At 39.6% G+C, this 22,344-nt stretch overlaps 1 protein-coding gene across 2 annotated transcripts; it reads left to right on the top strand.

The window, feature by feature from the left end:
* Window positions 1-724: 724 nt before the first annotated feature.
* Window positions 725-14,241, top strand: BUB3 (BUB3 mitotic checkpoint protein; the record flags this gene model as incomplete). Of its 2 annotated transcripts, XM_080403160.1 has the most annotated exons (9): window positions 725-874; window positions 1,237-1,400; window positions 3,589-3,783; window positions 4,946-5,015; window positions 6,378-6,529; window positions 9,581-9,739; window positions 11,145-11,322; window positions 11,677-11,893; window positions 13,898-14,241. In XM_080403160.1, the coding sequence occupies exons 2-9, from the start codon at window positions 1,392-1,394 to the stop codon at window positions 13,905-13,907; spliced, it is 990 nt and encodes a 329-aa protein (XP_080259286.1). In that variant the 5' UTR covers window positions 725-874; window positions 1,237-1,391. The 2 variants fall into 2 exon arrangements, with proteins under 2 accessions (XP_080259286.1, XP_080259287.1); XM_080403161.1 differs by lacking the exon at window positions 13,898-14,241 and having other exon boundaries at window positions 11,677-11,897.
* Window positions 14,242-22,344: the final 8,103 nt, after the last annotated feature.

Raw genomic sequence — 22,344 nt, 5'->3', positions numbered from 1 at the left:
ATCCTTCACAGGCACACACACACAAAATAATATTATTTTTTTTTTTACGGGCCGCTACCGCCCGTACCGAGCGCCGGGGGTGCTCCCAGCAGCAATAACGAGAGAGCGTTCACGTAGCAGTGAAAACGAAAATAAACCAAAGAGAAATAAAAGATCCGAAGGGACAAATAAGGTGATCCGCCACGCGTGGGAAGGGACAGCCCTCCCGGTGCCAACCGTGTGCCGCACGCCGCGCAGCCCCTTTGCAGCCGCGGCTGCCCTGGCCCAGCGGTAGCGCCAGGCCGGGGTGAGCCCAGCCCCGCTGCCCCGGGGAGCACCGGCCCCCGGCCGCCCGTGCCGCCGCTCCGCCTTCCGGGCTCCGCTTCAGCGGGAATAACCGGTGTTTCGGGTTTGCCCATGAACGTTATCGCAGCGCAGGGGTAGCTGGCCCTACCCCCGCGGCACGGGCCTGGAGCTACGGCCTGGCGGGGACCCGCCGGGGCCCGGGCCCACTGCCACCGCCCCCTGTGAGGGGCGAGTCGGACGGCGCCCCCACCGCGGCCCCGGGCAGCCTGGGGCGGGCGGGAGGCCCTCCCGCGGGACGCCGTGTGGCCCGCCGCCCAGGAACCGCCGTTAGCAGCCGCTGATGATAACGGGTGCGACGGTAAGAGGCGGCTGCCCGAGCCCCTCCCGCCGCGCCGGGACCGGCGGACTACACGTCCCGGCATGCCCCGCGGTGGGGCGCCGGGAGCGGCGGGCGCGCGGGGCACGCCGGGACGCACAGTTCCGCCTTTTCGAACCGGCCAATAGCGGGGCGAGCGGGAGGGCGCGTGCGCGAGGGCGGCGGCGGCGGGTGTCGGGCAGGCCGGAGGCGCGGGCAGGGCGGAGCGCTGAGGTGAGGCCGGGCTCCCCGCCGGACCGGGACGGGGACCGGGACCGGGACCGGGGTCAGGGCCCAGGGCCTTGTACGTGGGGCGGCGCGGCGCGGCGGCTTGTGTGGTGCGGCTGGGGCTGCGTCGCGGGGCAGCGCTGAGGCGAAGCGGGCTCCGCGGCCTGGGGACGGCCTCCTCTGGCCTGGGCTTGTGGCTGGTGCTTCACCTCCGCGCCCCGGACGCCGCGGCCTCTGCCGCCGCCCCGCCCTCCTCCGGGGCGCCCCGGCTTGGTGTCCGTGCCCCGGTGGGGCTGCGGGTGCCGGAGCCTCTCCGCCCTCCTTCGGCGTTCGGGCCCTTGTCTCACTCTCTTCCCTTCCTGCCGCAGCCAGCAGCATCTCCCGCATCCCGACGGGATTCTCCAGGACTGGGCTGCGAGAGCGACCGTGCCGCTGACGCCGCCGTGCCTCAGTAATCCGCTGCTGCTGCAGTAAGAAAGCTCTTCCTTGGCGTTGTGTGGGGCAGCAGAGGAACTCGTCCAATATGAAGACGGTACTTTTAATGTATTCTTACATTCTACATCTGACGCTTTCAGCAAAGCGGCTTGCTTTGTTTGGGTAACGCTTACTATATAGCTGAATGATAGAGCGTGCTGTGTTAAGAGGAACTATAAAAGCACTTATTTCTTATCTGCTCAGTAAAAAAGAGCTTTTGGGAATGATGGAATTATGGAAGTGTACCCTTTTAGTTAAGTCAGCATTGCAGTATCAGCACCGTGTGTCTCCCCTATAATGTCTTACTTATGAGTTAATCCCTTGTGCTGCTTGAACATTTTAATAGGATTTTGTTGTCTGTGGTGGGCACAACAATCGCTGTTGTTTGGCAATCCTGGTTGCATTTGTGAAAATGTGTAGAGAGAGCTCTTTGTGAGTTGTGTTTTTTTTTTTGTAACATATGTAAAAGGTAGGATATATTTGAATTCTGATACTTTATACATTTTTCTCCACAAAAAATACCTTTGGGAGATCCTTCAATATTTTTGATGTAACTAACTTTGTTGGAGTGCTGCTAGATGATTGCTTTTGGGCTGGTTAGTAAGTGTTGTACCACGTGCCTCAAATCCTTATTTTTGTTGTTTGAGGTTTTCTGCTGGAGGTAGACAAGGCAATTAAGATGTCCAGTGTAATTGTTGTAGTTGTTTGGAATTCTTTTAGATTTTGTATCTTTATATGTCCATCTGAAATACTTGCTGGGATACATGTCACTGTTTAAATTGTGATAAAGGTGTTGCTGAATTCTCTATAGTATTCATGTAGAAATATACATGGCAAATACTCAATCCTGCTTGTCTTTTGCCTGAGTATTCCCAGAGCAGAGCTGAAAGAAGGGGTTAAAAAAGAAGCTTTTATTTCCTATTCGGACAATTTTTTTCTCACTTCATGTTTAAAAGGCAGAAATAGCACTTTGTGTTTACAGTGTTTTTTTTATTTAAAACAACATCTTGCAGAACAGCTACCAAAGCTCCCACTTAAGAAATTTTTCTAGTGTAAGAATGTGTGGCACTCACATTGTACAGTTTGATGATTTAGTAACTGATAAGTGCTGAACTAGAATAATTGTGCACTAAGTTTGAACTTTGTCCTAGTTCATCTGCTCATTCTTTCTAGATTTATTCTCAGAGGTCTAAGCTTAACCTGTGGCGTTGTACATACAGATCTAGGAGTGGTAGTTTTACAGAAAATCTGAGCTAATTTACTTCTCTGTCTTTTTAGTGTAAAGGAAATGTGCTGTTAAACCTTCCTGAAGCCTTAAAGTTTTGGTGGTCTTGTTGGTGTACGTATAGTGAACAGTTTCTTCTTTCAGAGCAGAAAACAGGTCTGCACTGTTTTCTCAGTGGAAATTTGATGTTCATGCCCTCAGCTCTCCTTTGAATTCTTGTATATATATAGGTAACTAGTTCTGTGAAATGAGTACTGCTGTTACAGAGTCATTGATCTGTCGTTGAATCGTTTATATTTGTTTTTTCTAATCACATCACATTTACATGTTTGCTCTATGTCCCGATATCCCACAGGGCATAACTTTCTTTTTTCATCTGACCTTCTTTAGACTCTTAAGAGGGGGAGAAAAAAAATCTTAAAGCTGTTTCATTGGAAATGTTTTATAGCACTTACAGAAGCCTAAGGATAGGAAAGCTGCAGAGAGCCCAGAACTGCTTAAAAGATTTTCCAACGGCAATTCTTGGAAGTATGACAGTCATACCAAATCAGGAAGAAATCAACACTTTTTTTTTTTGAGTTTTCAAATTGGATTTCTTTCTGCCTGCATGTGTTTTTTAATTAACTTCTTGATGCTCATAGTAACTACAAATATTTAGATTCAAAAAATACATCCACACATTAGAGTTGGGGAAAATATATCTGTAAGTAATAATATCTATGTTTATAGATGACAATAAAACTTTTTGTACTGTGTATTCCATGTTATATTTGATACTTAAATTTAAAAGCTCTCTGTAGGGGGAGGAATTTGAGGTTTTGGCCAGGGATTACTATCTTGAAATCTAGAGAGTGTGTCAGAAATCTGGGTGTTCTGAACATCATCTGTGTCAAAGTTAGTAAACTTTTCAGGTTTGCTCTTAAGTTACTTTTAAGATGGATCAGTTAACTTAGCCAATTTGCTAGGCTTATGTTGTTGTTGTTACTAAAATTATACCTATGTGTTGCTGTCTTTTCTTCAGATGACGGGATCAAATGAATTCAAACTAAATCAAACTCCAGATGATGGTATTTCATCGGTAAAGTTTAGTCCAAATACATCTCAGTTTCTGCTTGTTTCATCTTGGGACACAACTGTCCGGCTCTATGATGTTCCTGCTAACACAATGAGACTCAAATATCAACATTCAGGAGCTGTCCTTGACTGTGCTTTTTATGTAAGTGTGAGGTGTTTTCTGTTTTTTTTATTATGTTATATAAGTATAGTGGCCAAGGTCCATGAGAAGTTGTCAGCCCCTGAATTAAAGGGATAGTGAAATGCTACTTGAAATCCAGGTTAAAAAAAAAAAAGCTTGCTTCTGCCAGTTCTTCTTCCGTTAATGACTGTTGTTCTAGTCCTAAATACAGGTATTTCCTGCAAAGGGTGCAGGCACACAAGTAATTTATTTCTACCAGAAATGGTAGGTAAAAGGAATTTGAGCTGGCTTGTGCTGTTTCTGCAATGGTATGGTAAATAGTGTGTGTGTTTGTTACAAATAGTTGTACTGGTAGTATATGGTTAGATATCATATTCACAATAAATGCCCATAGCCAATTAATCTTCTCATGTTGGGTTGTTTTGGAAATATGGCATTGTTCCAAGTGAGCCATTTACCAGATACTTGATTTCTGTGTTTTTAGTGCATTAGATTTGAAAAATGCTTCTGAATGGTTTAAGTTTATTGGTTGGTTGGTTTATTTAATTATTTATTAAGTTTGGGGTTTTTTTGTTTTGTTTTTTTTTTGCTATAAATCTATGAAGTAGAGGGTTTCATTTAGCATCATTTTCTTTTTTTTGTTTTCATTGTATTCTCACATGTCCTCCAGTGACTTGATGTGTTACTGAATGCTTTAAGGAAGCATTTAAATTTTGTGCTGCTTTTTTTTGTCACTGAACATTTTGGCACATAGCTAGTATCATACTGTGGATAAACACACAGGTTCTCAAATGGTATCTAGCTTCTACAGTAGTTTTAGAAGGATTACACTTCAGTTAGATGGAACTGGCTTAGGTTGGCAGTCATTTGAAAAACAGTATTATGTCCTTTGTTAGGGAAATGGGAATGATTTGGTATAGCCTCTAACTGCTTTTTAAAAAATATTTTTTTAGTTTTACTTCTAAATTAAAAAAAATCCTACAGCTCAAAGTGCTTTACTTAATGTGTTGAAGCTTCTGCCAATTGCCTGTTTAATCTGGGCCAGATCTTAACTCCTGTCTCTTAATTCTCATCTTCCCAAAACTCTTGAAAGCAAGTCTGTTGTTGTGAGCCTAGGAGATTAAATGTATAGCAGCCAGGGAAACTTAATGCATGTCATAAGGTGAAATTTTTTGCTTTATAGGATCCTACCCATGCCTGGAGTGGGGGATTAGATCAGCAATTGAAAATGCATGATTTAAACACAGACCAAGGTAAGCAGATTGAATTGTGTAAGTGGACTCAACAACTGGCCTAAGCTTCAGATTTCTATACTTACATGAACAGAGTAGGTTTTAAGTTTTTTAGGTGGGGGATATTTACTTGAAGTAGTAGCTGTTTGTAGATGCTAATTATAAACCTCTATTGATTTAAGTTGTCAGTGTTGGTGTTCAGCAGTCTCCTTTGCTGTGAAGCCCTTTCTGATCACTGAGATGCAGAACGAGGCAGTATACCTTGCTGTGTAACTGAAGATTGTGCTGTAACGCCATTAACAGAAGGGCTGAATCTATTCCTGCCAATCTGAGGATTTAAATGTTTTCTGTGATGAGTAGTCATTGACGTATTTTAATTGTGTATTTCTTTTTTATTTACTTATTTTGACATGAAAATGGAAGGAAAGGAAATGGCTATATATTCACACACTGACTGAGGTTCACATCATATGTGCTTTATCTAGCAGAATAACTGGTGGCCCTAGTAAGTGCCACCTAAAAGCATGGAAATGTTTGGCAGTTTGTCAGAAAGTTTGGTGGGTGCTTGTTGTAGGATGCCTTGATTTGGATTTCTGATAATACTGCCCTGCCATAGGTTACTGTGTCTCAGGTAGGGGGAATTAGCTAAGCTGAACTAAAACTGAGCTTGCTGTTTTTCAAAGATTTGTGGTTTAGACATATTTAAAATGATCCTTCACACATATGGCAGAATGTATATAAAACTTCTAGTTTGTCAGTCATCATGGCCACATTGGTGCAAAATATGGATCTAGCTTGTCTTAACTTTTTTTTGTGTGTTTGTTAAAGAGAAAAGCAGATCTCAGCCTGAGATAAATGTGGTCCCCAGAACCAGTCAATAGCCAGGACTTGACAAACTTGTGTGCGCAGTAATAGTATGAAAAAGGTCAAATAATTCTGTTGTAGATGACTTTCTAGAAGTGTTTATATGAGTATTTTTAAGAACATGTAATACAAATTCCTTTCTTCTGTGGTAATGTTAATACAGACAAGCCTAAGTGGCTTTCTGTATTAGTGTCTGCAGCAAAGGTGGTGATACCACTGGATACTGAACACTTTCTGTACCTCTGAAGATATCTCTATGGCTGCCTGAAATTCTTAACTTCCTTTCATAATCTCAGGAGGCATAAGTTTAAATTTAACAATTCTGATTTTAGAAAAAGTTACGCTTCTGAAGACTGAACTGTCCTTAATGGGACTCCAAGCATATCAATACACATGTGGGAATGTCAGAAAATAGTGTGTTCATACTGCAGTAGTGTGTCCTTCTTTTTATTCTTTATTCTACACATCCTGACTGTTTGTAGAGCCAGTAAAGTTACAATATATTGTACTTTCTTACAGAAAACCTTGTTGGTGCCCATGATGCTCCTATCAGGTGTGTTGAGTATTGCCCAGAAGTGAATGTCATGGTGACTGGAAGTTGGGATCAAACAGTTAAACTGTGGGATCCCAGAACTCCTTGTAATGCAGGAACCTTCTCTCAACCTGAAAAGGTATGTATTGGATGCTGTAATCCAGGTGATGTGTTAAATAATACATCCAGTGACTGGTTAAACATGACCATATAGGACACTGTCTTAAACTGAATTGAATTTAGAAAGTTATGTTTAATAGTTTTTAAGCTGTGAAAATGTTGTTTTAATATATTGGTACTCAAATACATTGTGATTTTTAGGTTAAGGCTTCAAGCTTTCATCCATAGGAGAACATAATTTAATTCTTAGTGCTTGTGGTGGACCAAAATCTTATAATTTAAAACAAACTGGAGGAAGGAAAACCTAACAAAACCAGCATGTGAAATTGATGAAGTTGCTAAAAATAATTGGTTTAAGGAAATTGATAGTGCATATTACAATTAAGTTTCTTAGAGGTATCGGATCCTGGCAGGTTTTTTTTTCAAATCAACAAAGGTCTGGTTGTCTTGAAATGTGTGTGGAGATACAGTAGGAGGGCATTTGTGTTGCCTGAAATAGTATTTTTTCACTTGTATGAAAAGATTGAACAGAATTGCTTGTGTTGTAATTCACCTGTTGTTGCACTAATGGCTAGTAAACTCGAACATTCTCCTAATACTAAAATCCTTTGTGCTAAGGAGAAACCAAGAGAAATAAAGATGTTATGTCTTAAGCTTTTTCTAATGGTTATATGGTGTGTTAATCTTTATACTGCTTACAGTGGTGTCACTGAAAGAATTACAGAACTGTAACTTCTGTTTTTTTTCATAGACTCCTAAACCCAGGCTGGGTTGCTGGATAATTTTGCATATGAATATTTTTTTGCCTATACCTTTTTCTAAATTTAGTTTTATCTCTGTCACATCATATTGTAAAGTCTTAATTATGAGCCATTATTACATTTCCTATTACATCTAAATAGCTACCATTTTTGTTCCAACATAGCTGAATGTACTTCTGGTAAGCCCTTTGTTCAGAATAAAGTAATTGCGTTATTTCTAGTTTTGATTTATAGGTGTACGTAGCATGTAAAGAACTGTGATAAATTGCTGACAAAATATCATATAATGGACAGCCACAGTGAATCAAGCTGCTTATTGGTTCAGCAAGGTTCATTATGTCATTTTTTAATACTGCCTTTGATAAACGTGTACATCTACTCAACTGCATGACAATGGTTTCATTTGATTTATGATTGTATGGTGTAGAAAGAATACTTACTTCACAGGTGTGACATCAGTTTGTAAAGAAGATTTAAGATACTTAATGTTTCTTTTGCCTTTGTTTCCATACATGTACACAAACACATTTTATATAATGTTAATATTTTTGGATAGTTTGTTACATCTGTAACAAAGGGAGATTTTAAAAAATGTCTTGCTAAAATGTGTAACTGCTGTTGGATTAAAGTTTTCTTGTTATACGTAAGTGGAATTTGGCAATTGGGGTCATCAGGAATTTTGGGTAACTCCTGTGTGAACATTTAAGAGGTTTCCCATCTGAAGAGGGAAGTTAATAATCACGTTTTAGCGCAAGAATGTATGCTGAGTGAATTTGGATTGGTTAAAGGCAGGTTTTTTTCTATATGTACACATATACCCAGACACATACACACCTGTTCGCTTAGATTTTTTTATTAGAAGTAAACTTTTTTAAAACATAATTTCTTCAGAAACGTTTATAGCAAATAAAGAGAAAGTTTTGTCTGCTATTTCAGTGCAGTCTTAGCAGAACCAAAGAGCTTTACTGCACTTTATCAGAGAACCAGAAAGTGAAACTAGGTGCTCGAGTGAAATTGTACAAGCATGTGCCAAAAGTAAATTGAATTCTTCTGGCAAGATACCAGACCTCTTACACTTCTGATTCTTGATCTGAGGTGTATTCAGTCAATATGTTTCCTATGTATTTAGTTGCATTAGATCACTTTTTGAAAGCTCACTCTTATAGTCTGTTGTTGTTTGCAGCTCAGTGACAGCACAGCTATAGGTAGCTGGATTCCATCTTGCTTGTGTATCATCAACTCTTAATTAATTTGCTAGCATGGAGTTTTTGACTAAACCTCTTTTTCTTTTTCTTTTTCTTTTTTAAAAACGTATTTCCAGATTAACTGAATCCCAACTAATAGCTGGAAACAGAATGATTTATATGCTGAATATTTTCATGAGGAATTTGTCAAAAATTAGAACCTCTGAGCCAATTTTTGGAGTAGAGTTGAAATTCTAAGCCATAGTCTTTTTTTTTTTATTGATGTCAAGCATATTGTTTCCTTCAATTTCACTTGTTTTTATTAAAGTATATGAAGTACTGTTTTTGGTTTTTTTTTAATGATTTCTTGGCAGTTTATTTCACTGTATTAACATGAAGCTCAACTTGAAGTATTCTGTTTAAAAACAAAAACATGGTTACCAGATGGAGGAAAACTGAGAATGTGTGATGCCGTATCGTAGGACTAAACTGCAGAATTAGGATTTGATAGTGTGGAATGCAAACTGTGCATACCAAGCAAAGGTGAATTCTAATATCCGTGCCCTTCCCGCCCTGCCCTATTACTTTGTATCTATTTTCCTCTTGCCTTGAAATATCAAATGCATTTAATGCTTGGAATAATTTGAGGAAAACTTGAATAATACTGATTTCCCTTTTGAATTACAGAGTACTTCTGTACATGTGTAGCATTTCAAACATGGGTAATACAAACAAAAGGAAGAAATCTCACATGTGGAAGATTATTTAGATATCACTGAGATCTGGAGACTAGTAACTGAACAAATGTACTTCAAATTTAGAATTGCACAAGTGCATATGCATATTAACCACTTTAGGAAAAAGTTTATAAACAGCATGGGACTGCATTAGGCTTGATTTCCGCCCCCCCTTGCTATGTGCTAGGGTACAGAATTAAGGGTGAGCTTTTGAAATGGTGTGTCAGTGTCTTATCACTAACCAGCTGCACGCAACTGCTTAGACTTTATTGTAGTTGTCACCAGTTTTTTTCTTGCATATTGCTGAATATTTCTTGCATATTTTATTTTCTACAAAGAACAGCAGATATTCAGGCTAATAAGTGTTATAATATTTAACTATTTTAAGGTGTACACGCTTTCTGTGTCTGGAGATAGACTAATCGTGGGGACGGCAGGTCGGAGAGTGTTGGTGTGGGATTTGCGGAATATGGGTTATGTTCAGCAACGAAGAGAATCAAGTCTGAAATACCAAACCCGCTGTATCAGAGCATTTCCAAATAAACAGGTATGGGAGCAATATCTGTAATTATATTTCTGCTGAATGTTCTTCAGGAAAAATGATGGCTTATTTTTCAAATTTTCTGCATCTTTAATTTTTAAAAAAATTCTTATCTTCGAAGTCTTGTAATCAGACTCTGGGAGAGGGGAAAAAATGGTGTTGAGGCTTCGTGTTCCAGGTTAACTCTTTCAATAGTGCAGCTCAGGAATGTTTCCCACTGACTTACTAGCATATTATGTTTTCACTTTTTTCTCACTTTTGTCTCTTTTTTTTTTAAATTTACATGTCAGCATTATGATGCACTAATTAAAAAACAAAACAAAAGAACCCCCTCCAAGTTGCAGTAGAAAAGAGGAAGGCAGGTTCAGGCTCAGCAGCCTTTATGCATTGCAGCTCTAGATTCTTCAACAGACCGTGAACAGGGGCAGGATTAAAACTATATGAATGTCATTTATATATTTTTCTTTCTTTTTTTCTTTTAAACTCTGTGTCAAGCACTCAAGAACCTATGATACATTACCTAGCAGGAATTGTACAATTTGGATGATCATATAGCTGTTCTGTGTAGGTTAACGTAGTATATCTGTGGTATTTCTCTTTCTGAAGTAAAGCAAGAAGATTAGCTTTTTCTGACAAACTAATTTGGAAGGGAATTTTCCCATGTACGTAGTGATAGTACAGGAATTGTGAGAGCTAGTTACTTTTTCTTGAACAGGCATGAACGCTTTGTCCATTTTCAGTTCTAGTTATAGTAAAACAAGCTGATATTCCAGATTGTATTGTATTATGGATTTTAAAGAACCTTGCTATAGCTAGATATCATTACAATCCTATTTCTGAAAAGATCTATTATGGACTTAACTCAAAAGTTATAACAAAAGCATCTCAGGTTGCTCTAAGTCGGGACTGTAATTAACTGGGTAAGTGAACACCATGTATAATCAAGTTTCACTGAAAATACTATTTCAGCTTGAGTGTTTAGTTGCTACTATAAAGCTCTGAACTAATTTTCCTGCAATTCTGAAACGAAATAGTTATGTGAGTATCTCTAATATTTCAGACATTTAGGTCCTGGGGGATAGGTAGGCCTGTAACAAGGGTTTTTAACTCAGCACTTTTTTCCCCAAATCAACTTGTGTTTGGACCTGCAGGGGTAATGAAGAGTCTCACAGTCGGCTTAAAATCATGGTGCAATGAGATCTCTCTGAAAGCTATTTTCTGCATTACTTCTTAGAAGTAGATTTTATTGATGCTGCCACAGATCTGTGATAACAAATGATTTCTGGTTGTATGCAGTTTGACTGTTTACATTTAATTTATTTGACTTCAGAGAGGTGTAAGATAAATTGTATTGCAATCTCTTCTCCAGTTGTAAACTTCTAAAATCTGTAATGCAAACCTTTCTTGGTAGGGTTATGTTTTAAGTTCTATTGAAGGTCGTGTTGCAGTAGAGTATTTGGATCCCAGTCCAGAAATCCAGAAGAAGAAATACGCATTCAAATGTCACCGTTTGAAGGAAAACAACATTGAGCAGATTTATCCAGTTAATGCTATTTCTTTCCATAATGTCCACAACACATTTGCTACAGGTAGAGTAGATCCTCAATTTTTTGTTAATGGTTGCATCAGTTCCTTTAATTTTTATTTAAACAGGTCAGCCTTTACTTTGTATGCCCTTTTTAAGCATTTTAATCTTATTTATTATGGTGAGCAAGATTTTTAAAATTATTTGATGCAGAGAGTTAATTGCTTTAACAAGATTTTGGGAAATACTGTGTTCTTTACTGAATTATGCAACTCTCTATACCCCTGTGTTTTTACTGACAAAGTAATTCCAGGTAATTTTCTCTTTTGCTTCTTTTTTTTTCCTTTGCTGTGTCTTTTCAGTTCTTACTGTTCTCCCAATCATAACTTACAAACAGTTTTTAAAAATTAATTTTCAGGAGGTTCCGATGGATTTGTGAATATTTGGGATCCATTTAATAAAAAGCGGCTCTGTCAGTTCCACCGTTATCCCACAAGCATAGCATCACTTGCCTTCAGCAATGATGGAACTACCCTTGCAATAGCTTCTTCATATATGTATGAAATGGATGACATTGAACATCCTGAAGATGGTATCTATATTCGCCAAGTGACAGATGCAGAAACAAAACCTAAGTGAGTATGCTTCACCTGTATTTGAGACTTTCTGAGCATTCATCCTGAGATTTATTAATTTTCCTAAATTCATGAATAGCATTATTGATGCCAGTAGATAGTGCAGCTTGACAGAGGGTTGGTTTTGATTTTATCTTGTTCACCCAAGCTTTCAATATCCGTAGCTTGATAGACGTCTGATGGATAAAATTGTGCTTAGTTGTTTAGTAGGAGAAGAATGTCAAACTCTTATCCTGTTTGAATAGGTGCTATTATATGAAGGTGTGGAGTTATTGCTAGCTCATTGCTTCAGGAATTAAGTGAAGAATTCAGGAGTGATTCATTTTAGTAAATGTTACTGTATTTGGATATTTAAAACTTAGAATTAATGAAATCTTTACACACTGAGTGTGCACCCAGCTGTCATGGTCAGAAGTGAATCTAGATACTGTTCTAAGAATGTTCTGTAAAATCAAGGAAAAGCTTTCCTGGTTCCTGTGTATTGGAGTTTGCTGCAGCCCTCTGATAACACGCTTTTCTATCATCGTTGCTGTCTAAATGGGGCAAACAGATTGATGAAGGTAAAAGGGTTCTGTTAAGCTCACTTTGGCACAAATGTTACATAGAAAAATTGCTGTCACGGTGCAGAATTGCACTACTCTTAATTACGGTAGCACAGGAGCTGCTGTTCTTATTTTCAGATTCCTGTGGTTTGTCATTGCTATTTTTTTCTTCTAGTACTCAAACTGTCTTACACTTTATCTGGTTGCCTCCCTTGTCCAGTATCTAAGTGGCTATGTAGATAGACACTCATGAGTGATCAAAGTTCTTGAGTTTAAAACCTCAAGACCTTCCCCCCTCAAGTGACTTGTGTACGGCTTCAGAGCAGCTGTTTTATCGCTGTGGCGATGTGAGGTGGGAGTTACAGAAGAATAAGTACACCATCTCTTATCTGAAGATGTTTGTTTTAAAATAATTTTGATAGTCATGGAAAAATAAAACCAGAACTATTTCTGGGGCTTCCTCAAGTGAAAAAAAAAATTCCAAAGATGATGATTCAAATTTATTTTTAAAATCAGGTTGTACTTGTTAAATACATTTGGGAGGGTTTAAAAAGAAAAAAGGTGATAAAAGAATACTTGCTGCTATTGGTCTTGTAGTAGTAAGAGCTGCTTTCAGTAATTTTTGTTCATTGCTAGTTATGGTTGCTAATTCTGTAGATGCTTCATTCTGCCGTATGAGGAGGTTAATCTACAATTAAGCAATATTTCCTCTTGGCCCTCCATTATTTTCTGAAACAGATGGTTCATCATTTCCTGGGCTGTTAAACACAGCAAGGTTAAGGTTAGACTCTTGGGAATCAGCTAGTTTTGAATCTTATTAGGCTGTAGAAGGAAAACTAATAAGAATACTCCTTAATATCATTTTGTGACTGTAAACAATTATTTATTAGCAAACAATTGATCCCAGAAGGGCAAATTGAGTCAGTAATGAGCTGAGAAAAGACAGACTGTATCTGTGTATTTGGAAAATAATTGTAACGTAATTGCAATGCATTTAGACAGGCATCTTTTTGGACATGTTTCTATCTTTAAATGAATTTCTGAAAACATTAACAAGGTTTATATGCTCTTCTGACATTTACAAGTTGCTTGTGCCAACCTTAGGGCACTAAGAATGATGTGTATGTTTTAATGTTACGGTAGTGCAAGTCATCTCTGGTTTATTCTAAAAATAAGTTACTTAAGACAGAAGACTAATAGTTGTTTCATAGTGGTTTTTTGCATATTAATTTGAATCGGCATTTCTGCAGAATGCATTCTTAAATGCATGAAAATGGTGCCGTATTATATAAAGGAAACTTGGCAAGATCAGCTTTTTGATCGCTAGATAATTATATGTTGTATCTTGATACAAGTGAAAGCAATCTTTCTACACATTTCTGCTTTTATAGGATGTTGAATGTTTTATGTGCTTATGATTACTGTAAATATTGCTTGCTGAGATACCGTTTATTTATTACAGGTCTACTTAGACTCTCGGTGATACTTTTTTTCTCTACAAGAGGTGCCCACCTGCTCCTAACAAGACTAGATGAAATAGAAGTGAGAAGAACAATCTTTGAACTGATGTTTTTTTCCACTAAGAAATATTTGTTTGTATATTGTAGTATGTAATGCCTTAATCTGTCATTACTTTCCTGCTTATAGTGTTAGTGAAACTGTATCTGCTGTCTTAGCTGCATTAGTTCAGTCCTGTAGTCCTTTATAAAAACTTACCATATTTTGTAGTATCCAATTATGAAAACTTCCAGTGGTGGTCTCATTCTTCAATAAATATCCATAGGTTTTTTGAAAAAAAAACAAAACCCACTTTGTGTAACAGCCTTTTCTGTTTGTGAAGCAAATTGTGAAGACCAAACCTTGAAGCTGCAAGAACTCAAATTCTAGATCTTCCTGATGGAATACTTCTGAAGCTTCATTTTCCAGTGAGATGAACTGGTAGTTTTTTTATTACCCAGGGATGTTGGCTCTACAGACAATGTTTTCACAGGACTGTGAAAACCTAAAGTTGTATTAGGTGGGTTTGTTTATCTCGGTGACTTGATTGTTACTGGAGAATCCTTGTTTCTGGAGGAAAGAACTTGGAACATGTGGCACATTGTGTGGGTTTTTTTTTGCGCATACTGCATAAAAGTCTAAAATTAATGATACGTGGGAAGAACTGAGGATAGAGAGGAGCAAATCTAGTGTTTCAGCCTGTGGCTGAGTGGTCTGTCCCAAGGCTGCAGATCTGCCCTGGTAGCTCAGAGTTGGAGTAACACAAGTAGAAAAGGAGTTTTCCCCAGAGGGAAGTGTCATTCTGGCCACAAAATCCCATGGAAGTACACTGTTTCTTGAACATCTTGTTTGCCATATTGCCAACTGGTGAGAAGTCTAATCAAATTCTATGCCAGCCTCTTGAGGATTTTGGAGTGGGGGGTGGGTGTGAGAAGATGCTTGAAGTTGGACAAATTAAAAATGTCTTGGGAAAGTAGTATTAGAAAAACAACGTAGACACGGTGTGTTTGTTCTAAACAGGAGTGTCGATCTATTTGAGAGACTAAACCTGCAAATCCATTTTCTGCTAAAAAGAACATATTCAATGTTGCACATTCCTGACTGGTTTGTGGAAATAAAGATAAATGCTTTCTGATTAGTACCGCCAATAAAAGCTCTCTCATCCAGCTCTGTTTGCAGAACAGAGTGTCAGGCTGCTCTCTTAATAGTAGCTTGTATCAAGTGTTTGGGGAGTGCTTAAGTATTAGGTATTCACTTTGTAGTTAATAGTAAGGAGGGGCAGAACAAAACTCCTGTGAGGCTTATCAAAGATGATTTTGTGGTGTGGGTATTTTGGAGTGGTGAATGGATTCATACTTTACTTCCAACTTCTTTTCTTCTGAGTTATCAGTGCCTGTGTAGCCGGTGGGAGTACTTTATTACCTTTAAGGAAACAAACTTGCTGACAACCAAAATAGTAACCGATCATTCCAAAGAAGGTGGTGATGGAGAGGAAGCTGGATTCTGTGTGTGCGGAAAGCTAATGATCTTGAGCTGTTACCAGACATAGTAAATGAGTTGTATGTGGAATATTTTATAGTTTGTCAGGAGCTAGTTATAGATTCTTTGATAATATTAACAGTTTTCGATGGGTTTGGAAAAAATAAAGATCTTCCCAACTTAAAATATGAACAATGCCCTCTCTGCAGTAGCATTGAGCCTCTGTTCTGATAGACATGCATCATCCCTACTCCTTCCAATTTTAGTTTGCTTTTTTGCATCGGGGGTACATGACTGATGTTGGGCAAAGGTTCAGTTTTTGATGTCAGCTTAGGAAGTGATTGCACATTGGTGGATGGGTATTTCAATGTTTTTGTTTGAGGAATGCATTGATACATAAACTCTGGGGCCTAACCATGGGAACCGAAGGTTTCTGTGAGAATGATTAGCAAAGAAATAGTAAGATAAATCCCTAGTCCGGGGGATAACTGTAGGCTGAAACAGCAGACTTTGTGTTAAGAACACTGTCAAGCTTTCCAGGATCCCATACCACAACGTGTGTGTTTGGGCAGGTGTAAATATGTATGTATTTGCAGAGCAAACCTACACTATATCTGTTGTTTCTTCATCTCTTCTCAGCTGAGAGCGTATAATATTACAAAATACAGGATTGAGCCCGTAAATAAATTGTTACCTGAAAGCACAACAGTGACCCTGCTTGTGGAGAAGAGACCTGAAGTGAGGATGGGTCCAAATAAATTATGTGTGAAGGCAGAAATAGGGTGGAACTAATAAAAAAGGTGACTTAGTGCTGATGTGGAGAAAGGAGCATGTGAAATGGGGAGAAGATGCTTTATGGGGGTAAACTGTGGGGAACAAAATAAAATAAGAGCTAGAGAACTTAGAGGAAAACAAAGAAAGAATTAAGGGCATTCCAAAGCTTGCTTAATAAGGTAGGCATGTAGCCTGGAAATGATGCAGGTATCAGTGGGCAGGTATCGGGGAAAACCAACCCTATTAACGCTTGATGCACGGAGATTGGCACGCTTCAGTGGAAAAGGTCCACAAAGCCCAAGATGCGTAGGAGGAAACGGATTGGACTTACTGTTTTTAAGCCAAAAGAGAACTAGTAGGAAAACTCCTTGTGATGCATCAGTGTTTTATGTAAATGCTTGAAACAAGAGTCCATAGAAGATGGTGAGACAACTGGGCATAACAGTAGAAGAAAAATGTTAGTTGGACACAGCCGTAGCCCTGACCATATGTTAAGTATGGATATATGCAGTTGGAGTAGGGATATTTCTTTTACAAGATTATTCTTCCTTTTATTAGTGCTCTTTCAGAAATGCAGGTCAAGGCAGAGGTTCGTAAGATGGAGAAATCACAAAACAAGCCTTTTCTGACCTGTATAACAAGCAGCTGAACAAAGACAATATACCGACTCTTGATCAGAGGAATTGAGATCTAAAAAAGCTCCTTAAAGTCACTGAGTTTTGGACGGTGTTCAGGGCCATGCAGAAAACATGGAGTCATAGCTGTCATTCTAATAGAGTCATCAATCACTGTTGACTGCTCACAGGGAAAAATGTCGTGGGTTGTCTCTCACAAGAGCCTCATAACACCGTGGTATTAAAAGCCAAGTGGCATCTGTGCCCTGAATGTTACAAAAGCCTGCTGGTAAGTGTATTTTTTTTTTTTTTTTTTGTGTTGGCCAGTACTTCAAGATAATCAGTGTATGGTTACTGCATACAGGTCTGGAGCTCTGCTGCATCTCGGATGTGATGTTTTGTGCTGCTGCTGCAATTATAATAAATGTGTGTTAAAAAAGACGTGTCCTTTAGGCGTTTTCCGGAGCAAAACTGGTCCCTGCTCCGAGCACTGCACAGAGACTGAAGCGATGTCGTCGAGAATGACCTTTACAAAGCTGTGTAGGTATTGCTAGCTCTATCTTCCTTAACAGCCTCACGCTTTTCTAAGTGTCCGGTAGTTCTTACTGCCTTGAAAATTAAGGATATTCTGTAGTTGGAGTCATGTAGGCGCTAAATTTAGCAGTAATTCAGCTGGTGCAGCTGTTAAGGATGGATGCCCACGCTGGGTGTTTCTACCATGGGATACTCTTGCAAATGTTGGCCTAAATGACACGTCCACTGTCCGTGATTGGTATTAGCGGTCTGGAGCAGAACCTATTTCTTTTGACTAGCAGACATCTGTTCTGGTGATTACACCATTAGCTGCTTTTATGTTGTTTAGTATAATCATAACCACAACGCTAGTAATTTCTTAGTCAATATGCAACTGATACAACTTCTAGTCCTCCAGCAATGTGACAATTTGCTCTGAAATGTGTCAGGCTTCTTTGTTCAAAATAGTATTTAAGTGATACTTTGTAATACGTTTAGATAGGTAGAATTTAGCAAGGAAAAGTCAAATAGAGGACTCGCCCAGATTTTCTTATAACTAATATGCTAAAGGCATTTTCTGTGAAATAAGTCTTATTTCATAAGGCTGTATGTGCAGCGGTTTTTGACCGTACCATACATTTTCCTATAGCATGAAAGCACATACGAATGTGCTAACGTATGATAGCGACATGGGGGATGTAATAGGTCTTCAGAGTCTCCTGTGATTACCTGCAAAGTGGAAGGGAATAAACTGTTCTCCATGTCCACTGGGGCTGGGACGAGGTGTGATGAGCTTAAATTGCAGCAGAGATTAGTGTAGACATTAGGAAAAACTTTCTAAGTGTAGGGATGGTTAAGCCCAGGAATGAGTGGCCTGGGGAAACTACAGCATCTCCATCTGTGGAATTTCTCAAGCACAGGTTAGACAGGCATCTGCCGGGAGCGGTGTGGGTTTAACCGGCTCCGTCGTTGGGCAGGGAAGGTGAGTCGGTGCTGATGGTACTTGCGGTGCTTACGCAGCTAAACTGGTCTCTGAGCATCCATTCACACAGCGTTGCTCCTCTTGCAGCAAACCAGTATTCTTTGTAAGTGAGGTAGGGAATCCTTTTAATATAAAACTTTTAAATTCTTACACAGGCTTTTATTGTGCTCCATGACCCACACTACCATGGACAGACAAACTTGTTTCAGCTTTGACTCTGCCCGTGCCCACCAGCTCGCCCTGTCCGTGTGACCTGGCACACTGGAGCCTCTGGGTGCTGGGGAGCTCCAGCTGGGAGAAAGCTCTTCAGAGCTGTCCTCTTAAACCAGACCGCCATACCTCCTAAATGCAGTGTATGTAGTCATTCCATAGGCATTTCTGAATTTGTATAAGGCTAATAAAGCAGAGTACCCAGTTCTTACTGGCTATATAAATATTTTGTGTATATCAGTCTTAGTGTAATAGCTGGAGTTTAAGCTTGCAGCTTCACCATCAGCTGGCACTAAACAACTCTTGTGTGCCAGGGTAGCATGTAATTGTGTATTTGAATCAATTCCCCACTTACAGAAACCCACTGTATTTTGGTGAAAACTGAGCAAGGTAGCATCAAGTAAAAATGAAACAATAATTTAATCGCTTATGCCAAAGAGTTCCTAATAATTACATTAAACTAAGAAAGGGTTGCTTTTTCTCTGCTTGTATTTTCTGCAAACCACTGCTGTTCTGCAGTGACAACAATGCAACAAAGACAACAATTGCCTTGTTCTCAGCGCTGCACAGATGCGTTGTAAGAAATGATTCTGGCTTGAGAATTTGTTCCCTAAATAGATAAGACAGCCAAAGGTTGAGAGAGAAGAAATACTCTCATTCTGCAGATGTCAACAAAGGCACAGAATAAGGAAGCAAATTTCCTTGTCACAGAGCAAAGGCAGGACTTGAACAGATTTCTTGATTCCTAGCTCACATAATTGGTTTAATTTTTTCCCTCTGCTGTAGACTTACTGTGGGGAGTTATTTGAGTGAATCTTTTTTTTATTCCTCTGATGTAATTTTTTCGTCAACTGAACGAACAGTGCTTCTGTGTAAAGGTAAATGAGAGCAAATTGTTAAAGGAGGGTTAAGATCCTTGGATCCGTCTGCTTAAATGCAAGTTTTTCTTATACAGTGATACAGTATATGCTGTTGGGTTGATACGTAGTACTGCTAAATAGCATAAAGAGATTCCAACAGAATACAAAGATTGATTTTATTTACTATGTTAGTGAAGGATAGCTGTAACAGGATGGAAGTAGAAAGTGCAAGCATTTTTAGAAGCTGTGCTTTTAAAAATAGTAATAAAATGTGCCATCGTGTTTCTACATAGTATTATCTAGGCAGAAAAAAGTAAAATTCTGCAAATCAAAGACTATTAAGAAGTATTAAGCAGAGAATTTGTAATGTGCTTCATCAAGCTCAAAAAAAAATAAATTGCACAGCTGTACCTTCTGCAGCAGGTAAGAGTGGAGACATCAAGAATATATGTATATTTTTTTTTACCATATTCCACACCCTCAGATTCTGATGTCTCTTTATTGATGAATCGATTTTCTTGTCCCACACAGATGTTTCCCGTTCTGCTGGGGAGCTGATGGCTGCAGCTGCTGCAGCGCTGCGCGTGCAGCTTTGTGCCTTGTAGGGTGCTCATCTTTCGCTGCAAAGCTGCTGAGAAGCTGCAGGTATATTTTTTCTGGAGGCAAACACTTGGGGTATTTGCAAGTGACTGAGGCCTCCTTGTTCCCAGTCCCATGACAGCACGTAGCCTATTCTTTGACATTTGCTTTAACATAGAAAGGCACTTTTTAATTTGTTACTTGCTGGTGATAATCCATACCATCCTCTGCATCACTTAAAGGTGTCAGCTGGTGACACAGACTGTATTAAGACAGTATAAATATCTCTTGTATTTGTAAGTTACACGTTTTGGGAACGTGACTTTGCCTTTTTCTCTTCCATCTATATTTTTTACGTTGAGTTTGTTTGATTCTTCATACGAAGCCTTTATGTAGTGTCCTACAAGCACACGATCGCTGGAAGGTGATGCTGCCTGAGCGGTAAGAGAAGTGCCCTGGTTCTGTCAGCGTACATTAATTTCTGCTAATGAGATTTTGGAGGGAAACATTGTGAGAAATATTTGTAGACAAACTTTTCAAATGAAACATCTGGCTTTTTGTGCAAAAACCTTGGTCCTATACCATAAACTAAATGGCAGGAATATATCTGGGGAAATGTATCTATCCATTCCTGTTTAAAATCTTTGGGTTTTAAGACCATAGTGCTTGGTTTGAAAAATAAAAGAAGTGCTTAAATCCTTGAATTTTCCCCTTGGTTATAATGGAGTCACTGTTCTTTCCCTGTCATCTGCAATCCTCAAATCCTTTTAATCAAATCCTCAGGATTTAAATTATTAAACATCTTTTTGGGATTACATTTTTTATTCCTAATTATACGCAAAAGATATATATCATGAAATATGCAGCATGTAATTGCGATTAAAGCGTACAGTCTCCCGAAAGATGGGTCTAACAGTTTTATACATCCAAAATTTAATTAGGCAGATAATGGGGTTAGAAGTGAGATATTTAAGGATGGGGTGGGGAAGGAAATTTTTGGAATTACATCTTTTTTTGGTGGAGGTGGAAATTGATATGGAGGTCGCAATTGCAAATCAAAGTCATATTTCTTTCCTGATCTCCACTGTGTCTTCTTTCTTCTTGTATTGGCATCGAGATCGTCCGTAGAAAAACTGAATTGATGTAGAGAGCGAATAAGTAATTCGGCGAGTCGCAGAACAAAGTCTGATTTTCTGCATAGTTGGGCGGTGTGGTTGTTCCTTCTCAGACACCTGAGAAATCAAGTTCAGACTTAAACTCTTCCATAATCGGGAGGAAACTTCTCCCAGGTCTATTTCCTGGCCCAGCCCTCCTGGGCATGTTATTAAAGGCTGTCTCCTCTGCTTGACTGCCTGCTTTCAGGAGGGATACAGGAATCTGATCTCTTCGAGACCTCCTTCCTCCGTCCAACTCAGTTGTAATTGGTCAATCAGTTCCAAAGTTATTAGCGGGATGAGAGGAGAAGGGGACGGGGCAGACAGACAGAGACAATTTCATTGCACAAATCTCATTTCCTTAGGGAACTGGAATTAAAAAAAAAAATAATCAATTAAGGTTAAGACCCTCCAGCAGCCTTCTTCAATTACTTTGTAAGGACAATGCCTTTTGCTGAGGTATCCATGATATACAATATCTTGGTCAGTTCAGCATAGGATGAAACTTTAGCCGTTATTTGCAAGTGTCCAAATACAGGATAAAACCTGGCTTTTCTCTAAGCAGTAGCGGAGGTTGCAGAGCCTTTAGCAGTGTCAGGACTCGCCCGCTGCAGGTCGCAGTTTGGTCACGTAGGTTCAAGAGGATGCAACCCACCTTCTTTATTCCCTTTGGTAAGCCTAATGCTGGTGTTCCACACCGCCCTGGTGCGCTTCAGGGCTACCTTTGCCATCGCTTTGTTCTTGATGGCAATTAAATTGCAACTGAAATTTCAGATGCTGCAGTTTTAGGATGCACCTGAAAAGCTGTCTCCCCCAGAGAGACACCACCGCATCACCGCGGCATCTCTTGGGGCAGAAGGTAACGGTGCGCACCCTGAGCACGCAGCAGCTTTACACAGGGGCTTACGCCCGCTGGGCTGCCAGGGAGCACGAGGGTGCTGGTTAGTGCATCTCATCATGTGCCTCTTCCAGCATCGGGAGTTCCCTACACGCTGGGCTACTCCCAAGGCACGCGGTCCCACCCGTGCTTTTGTTCCAGCTTCAGATGACCTTGGTCATCTAACGCTGCGCATTAGCCAGTCCCTTCTCCCTTGGCATCCGTGGTTATCTTGCTTCTTTCACATTCTGGAAATTTCACTGGTTTCCAAATAATTCTGTTTACCCTCCCTCCCCATGTCACTGACAATTTTTTGTTTAAATATTTAACATTTCATTCAGCCTCTATTCCTACAATCGGAAATAATTCA

Source organism: Falco punctatus (assembly GCF_963210335.1).
Source record: "Falco punctatus genome assembly, chromosome: 9".
NCBI classification, from domain to species: domain Eukaryota; kingdom Metazoa; phylum Chordata; class Aves; order Falconiformes; family Falconidae; genus Falco; species Falco punctatus.
Note: the sequence above shows the minus strand (reverse complement) of the source record. Positions and strands in the feature narration are given on the sequence as shown.